Source organism: Falco naumanni, unplaced genomic scaffold (assembly GCF_017639655.2).
Source record: "Falco naumanni isolate bFalNau1 unplaced genomic scaffold, bFalNau1.pat scaffold_261_arrow_pat_ctg1, whole genome shotgun sequence".
In the NCBI taxonomy this organism is placed as follows: Eukaryota; Metazoa; Chordata; class Aves; order Falconiformes; family Falconidae; genus Falco; species Falco naumanni.
Genome location: NW_024427413.1, coordinates 4,853 through 11,126, shown reverse-complemented (window position 1 = coordinate 11,126; position 6,274 = coordinate 4,853). Strand labels below are relative to the sequence as shown.

Here is a 6,274-nt window from a genome sequence, read left to right as displayed (position 1 = left end):
CCCCAAGGAGAGGCATGGGGGTTTTTTTGTAAAAAATGGTTTATCCATTCCATTTTTGTATAAAACCCAGGGGAGCAGCCAAGCCCCTCGACCACCACCCCAACTGCTGCCACCTGACAGGGGACAACTGCTGTCACACTTTGAATCTAAAGCCCATACCAATGTTTTCTCCCCTCTACAGTCAATTGTCTATGCTCTTCCTTTGAACTATTCCTTAAAAATATTCCACGTATCCCCAAGATTTCTTCTGTCCCAGGTACAGTACGACGACGGGAGGGAGTGGGCTGCTGGTTTTTTTCCTCTCTACGCCGTTTTTTGTTGTCCCTTCTTTCCGATCAGAGACTTGTGGATGTGGGGGATAACACCTGTGGAGAGAGGAGGAGGATTCCCATCAGATGCTTGCAGGCTTCCCAAAAAGCTCCGAGAAATCCTCAGTTCCCAGCAGAGTTTTACAATAACTCAGCACAAATGTTTCCTCACGCTTGATCCAGCAGGATCCAGGGAAGCAGCGAGCCTCCGGTTTCTATCATTGCTGTCAAATTCCTGTTCCTTTTCCCTGTATTTTCCCCTTCTTCCCACTAAAATTCCCAGTTAGGGCCAGGAATGAGGGAAGGGGCAGGGAGGACGATACCCACCTCCACCGGCAATGGTGGCTTTGATCAGGGAATCCAACTCTTCATCGCCGCGGATCGCCAGCTGCAAGTGACGGGGAGTGATGCGCTTGACTTTGAGATCCTTTGAAGCATTGCCTGCCAGCTCCAGCACCTGCCAAGAAATCGGGAAGACACTCGGGATCCCAAGGGAAACAATTTTTTGAAATATTTTTTTATTTTTTTAGGGAGCAAGGCAAACGCTGGGACCTACCTCGGCAGTGAGGTACTCGAGAATGGCAGCGCTGTAGACAGCAGCGGTGGCACCAACTCGCCCGTGGCTGGTGGTGCGAGTCTTCAAGTGTCTGTGGATCCGGCCCACGGGGAACTGGGGTGGGAGAATCAACACCTCGTTAACACCTACAGCTCCCCATGCATTTGCATAATTACACCCCACACTGCTGATTTTGGCTGGAGCAACTCCCCACCCTGTGCGCCTGCAGCTTCCAGGAGCTCCTGTAACATTAACATGAGCTTTAACGAGGGCGTGGCTGAGGGAGACACAGGACCAACTGACAGTTTACCGTTTCTCCATGGGGTTTCAAGATAATTATCCAAATTAATCCTCACACCCTCCCTGTAGGAGAGACAGATCCTGCCCCAGTCAGGGCACGGCTGGGAGCAAACAGCCCTGAGAGCCCAGGGGTCCTTGTCACTCCATAATGACAACACAAGTCACTAAATATTAGGTTCTCACCCTCTGGGGAAAAAAAAAAAAAAAAAAAAAAAAGAGGGTTTGGGAAAATCTGCCTCCCAGAAGTGGAAGTTTTTCCTCAGAAATTCACGTTTTACAATGAGGTCGTGAACCTCTTGTGCCTTACCTGCAGCCCAGCTCTCTGTGAGCGTGACACTGCCTTCGCCTTGGCCTTCCCACTGTCCTTTCCCGCCTTACCACCAGCCTGCAAGACAGTAACGCACCTATTAATCAATCTTAATTAATCCAGAGAGACCTGCTGCACTGTAATCCAGAGGCAAACACACTTTCTGCTGCTGCAGGAAACTTGCAGCCTCTTAAACACCCTGAAACAAAGCAAATTCAAGGGGACAAGAGGGGTTTGAGGGCTAAGGCAGCTGCTTCACAGTCCCGGGTCCCCATCCCTCAATTCCCACTACTGCTATTCCTGTTCTTTTCCAGAAAATGCCAAAAAGGGGGAAACCAGCCCAAAGAACCGGTTTGGGGTTTTGGCAGCCGCAGTCACAGGAACAGCCTGATTTCAGATTTGTTTTCCCCACTCCGAAGGCGCGCGGCGACACAGGTCACACAGCAGGATACTGCTTCTGTACGTAGGAATGTGCAACCCAGGCCTGCGGAATTCAGGGGCAATTCCCTTCCTGGTCCGGAGCAGCCAGTCATCAGGGAACCACAGAAATAACGGATTTAATGAAAACTGCACTGTGGGAGGTGAGTGAAACCCCAAAGCACATGAGTTTGAAAGCAACTGAAAAACAAGGAAGAACCACACTTCGGTGTGCCAGGCTTTCTCACATCCACCTTCAAGAAATCGATCAATTCAAGGGATCTTGAAAAAAAACAGTGACATCACTAATAGTTAACGAGCTGTTTCTAACAGAGGTGAGCACACAGGGCAGTCAGAAAGAACCTACATCCTCCATGTGAAAGACGACATTACCAACCCAAAATCTGGTCCATTTAAGAAACAGCAGTGACTATAACGACAAAAATTAAGTCTCCCAGCCTGAGTTGAACAGAGAAGCCCCCGTACAGCCACTGCAGAGGGAAAGCGGAGCCCTAAAACATGCTGGATACTTGTAATCCCCGTTGTCACACCACATACTGATCCCACGATCTCAATCCCCTTCTAAAAAGAAGGAATTATGGCTCACTGCAAGGGAGCTGAAAGCTGCCACCAGCTCTTTCCCACTCGTTTGGGACAAACCGCAGAACCCAGAGATCCCCAGGAGACCGAGGTGACGTTAATTGAGCGCACTAATCCTTAAGACACTGGTTAAGACAGGGATGTCCAAGACCTACGTCCCATCCCACCGAGCTGAAAGTTAACACCACACACTTGCACCAGTTGGAGAGCGCTGGCCCAGTTTAAACTCAAACAATTGGAAAAAAAAAAAACCACAAGGGGGAAATACTTAATCTGGAGGTGATAAAACACGCGGAGCAGTGCTGGGCGAGGTCGGCAGGAAAGCTGGGCCAGCATCCCACGGCACCAAGTGCAGGTGGGTTCCTCCCTGCAGCAGCGCCAGGGCTGCAGCAGAGCTCCAGCTGTGGGAACGCTGGCACCTGGCAAACCCACACAGTGTTTTGGCAGCTGACACCAGGACGGGAGCGGCTTTAGAAGCTCTGGCTTGTTACGAGAGCGGCTGAGGGATGACTTGGAGACACATCCAGAAACGCTTTGAAGCACTGGCTTGATGTTGCCTTTGCTGCAGTGAAGCATCAAGGAGTCACTTTTATCAGTAGAAAACATCACTCAATACAACTTCAAAAATCACGAAGGGGGATCTGGGAATGTTTCCTCACTCTAGAAATAAAAGACATCTCTGGGAAAAGCCCCAACTGTTCACACTGAGGGCTTTTATCAGCCAGCTGTGAACTTTCCCACTTCTCCGTCAATTTTTCCAGCTAGCGGCTGCCCACCTGATGGTTCTTTACATGACATTTGACTAAGAAGAGGGAAGAGAACTCTCACAGCGGAAGTCTCAAGGTTTCTCTCGATCTTCACCAACGTCTAAACCCTCTGCTGGGCTTGCAGAGGAAACGCTGCAACAGTTTACCACAGCTGAGCTGCCACTGGCTCCCTGCGGAAGCTCACCCCCCTCATGGCTCTGATCCCAGCAGAGAAATGAGGGCTCCCTGACGGACACCACCACGTTTGCAGCATGGAGATCTCCTCCTCCTCAGGCAGCGATGCTCGCGGGGGCTTAGGCGGGTCAGGGACAGCAGCGATTCACTTCTTCATCTGGAGGGGACCATGCTGAGGGGTGCGGGAACACAACGTCTCCTTCCCTTCTCCCCAAAGAAGTCGCTCGCTGGAAGCACATTCCCAGACTGAAACCTCACTGGAGTTAACGCACCGCATCTCCTGCAGCAGGCAAACTGGTTTTTTTTTTTTCTTCTTGTTGCTTCAGACAGGACTAAAATACTTCAAAAAAGCAACTTTTTATCTATTGCCACAAGTTACAAGATATCCTTGAGCGCAGGTTTTCTGCTGTGAGGGTTGCATAACCTCAGAGCATTTCCACGTTATCCTCAGTGAACCGGGCCCTTATCCGCTGCCCGGGAGCCTCCTATCCCGTACCCCGAACACGGGGTACGCACCCAGCAACCGCGGCTTCCCCAAGTTCCAGACACCAGGCCACACCACCGAGGCTGCAGGGAAAATTTAACCCCCCCGCCCCCCCGGGAGCCAGACTTTTCCTTGGGAAGCCACCAGCGAGCTCTGCCGGGAGCCAGCGCGTGCAGGGATGCCCGTTAGGAATGGAAACGATGGAAACGGAACGCTCCGCGGGGCAGAGGCCGCTGACAGGCGCCCCCTCCCCGCCCCGCCCGGCGGCCTCACGCCCCTGACAGTCGTTCCCTCACTCCGCGAGCAACTTCTTCACATAAATAACCCCGGAAAGTTGCTGCGAAGCGGCAGCTGCCCCTCCCCGACGCTGTAACCGGTGAAATAAAAGCGAAGGGCGCCCGCCAGCCGCCCCAGGAGCGCCCCCGACAGCAGCGGGAAGCCCCGGGCTTCGCCGCTCGCCCCCGCCGGCCCGAGCTGCCGGGAGGCGGCACAGACCCGCTCCCGGCGGGCCTGGCACCGCCGTCACGGCGGCCCCGGGCTTCGGTCACACCCCGGCGGCAGCGGTTCTGGGCTCCCGGCGACCCCTGGCGAGACCCGCTCAGCGGGAGGCTCCCGGGCAGCGTCGGCCACGGCGCCGTGCCCAAGGTCACGGATCGCTGACAGAGCCCGGCGCAGGAGCCGCCCGTCTCCCGCCGCCCCGGCCTCCCGCCCCGGGACATGACTCCCCGCTGACAGCGGCGGCTCCGGCCCCGCCCGGGCGCCGCTGTCAGCCTCGGGCCCGCGGGCAGCCGCTCCGGCCCCGCGGGGGGAGCGGCGCCCCCCAGCCTCGGCCTCCCGACGGCCCCAGTACCGGCTGCCCCGGCCGCCCACCCACCCGCCCGCCCAGCGGGGACCGGACCGGGACCGGACCGGGACGGACCGCCGCCCCCGCCACTCACCATGGTGCCGCCGCTGCCGCCCAAGCTCCGGTCCTGAGTCCGCGCTGGAGCCGCCTCAGGAGCCGCCAGACAATAACCCGCCCGAGCGCGAGGAGGGAGCCCGGCCTGCCGCGGCGGGCTCCAGCCAATCAAGGCATCGCATACTAGTTTGAACACCTCTCTAGCACCAATCATGACGCCGTTTCTTGCCGCCTGCCTGCCGACACCTAGCTCCTCCCCGCGGCCCGTGTAACGGCTGTTTTTCCTTTGCACACGGCACGCAAGGGTGAGGGCGGGGGGGCGTGCCCGGCGGCTCCGAACCAGTGGGCGGTACAATGGAGTGACGTAGAGCCCACCAATAGAAAGAGTTGCCCGTCTGGATAGAGGCGGGGCTGAACGGATAGACAGTTCGCAGGGCCAGTGAGAGGAGAGAAGCCTTTCCCGCCCATTCTATCCCCCGCCCCTCGTGTTGTTTGTTTGCGCGGAGCGGGGGAGGGGGCGGATGCGGCGCTGAGGGGAGGGGAGCGGAGCAGAGGGAAGCGGGGCGGGGGCAGAGGCGGAGGCGGGGGCGGGGGCGGGGGGGCTGCCCGCCTCCACCGCCTTTACCGGCCGGCCTCAGGCCCCTCTCCGCTGTCACGGCCCCCGTCAGGGCCCGGGCAGCCGGACCGGGGTCTGCCGGGGCAGCGGGTCTCGGCTCTTGACAGGGCCCGGGGCCGCCCCCACTCCTCCGCCTCCCTCGGGGGGACACACGGGGCGGCCCTCCGGCCCGGCCATCGCCCCCGCGGCCAGCCCAAGGGCCTGTGCCCGGGGCGGCTGAAACCTCAGTGACAGATTGGCTGCGGCGGTGCCCGGCGCTGGAAGCGCAGGCCGGGGTCCCTCCCGGGGGCACCCAGGCCCGGCGGCGCCTTTGCGTCCCTCCCCGTGTGTTTTTGCAGGAAATGCAGAAATAAAGGCTGGTCCTGCCCGGTAAGATAAGGGCAGCGGCAGTGAGGTAACGCTGACCGGCCTGGCAGACCCGGGGGGGGGGACCTGGGCCAGGGCTCGAGGTGCAGGGAGCACCAAGAGGCAAAAGGGACGGTGGCTGGTGAAGGCGGGGATGAAATATGGCCTAAAAAAGCCCCTTAAAAAAGAATTCCTGGTGCAGACTGTCATGGGGCAGGGGGGTGGGGGTGGTGTGTCAGGTCAGAGCGTGTTATGGGAAATAAAAACTTATTTCCTCTGAGGAGCCTATTCCAGCATCGAGCTGAACCCAATTTACGTGACAAGGTTAATTTTGTAAGAGAAACCTCAGGACTGAGAGAGCGAGGCTCATTGCCTGACAGGAGCAGCCTCGGGAGCTAAACAGGCCCGTGGGATGGTGGAAGGAGCCCTGGAGCCTGCCCTGCCCCTTGGCTCCGCCGAGAGAGGAGACCATGGAGCAGGTTGGAGAGCGCCGGGCTGGGGA

General features: G+C 57.8%; 1 protein-coding gene across 1 annotated transcript; it reads right to left on the bottom strand.

Moving 5' to 3' along the window:
- Window positions 1–299: 299 nt before the first annotated feature.
- Window positions 300–5,040, bottom strand: LOC121082081 (histone H2A.V). Its single transcript, XM_040581419.1, has 5 exons — window positions 4,852–5,040; window positions 1,472–1,549; window positions 865–978; window positions 636–765; window positions 300–365 (listed from the first exon to the last, which is right to left on the bottom strand). The coding sequence occupies exons 1-5, from the start codon at window positions 5,023–5,025 to the stop codon at window positions 304–306; spliced, it is 558 nt and encodes a 185-aa protein (XP_040437353.1). The 5' UTR covers window positions 5,026–5,040; the 3' UTR covers window positions 300–303.
- Between the last annotated feature and the right edge of the window lie 1,234 nt (window positions 5,041–6,274).

Excerpts from the sequence above, each read along its gene's own strand:
- LOC121082081 (XM_040581419.1), bottom strand. The coding sequence starts at position 5,025 with ATGATTGGTGCTAGAGAGGTGTTCAAACTAGTATGCGATGCCTTGATT. Across the intron at positions 1,550-4,851 it reads GCGGCAGCGGCGGCACCATG|GCTGGTGGTAAGGCGGGAAA; the intron begins GTGAGTGGCGGG and ends ACTGTCTTGCAG. Across the intron at positions 766-864 it reads TCGAGTACCTCACTGCCGAG|GTGCTGGAGCTGGCAGGCAA; the intron begins GTAGGTCCCAGC and ends ATTTCTTGGCAG.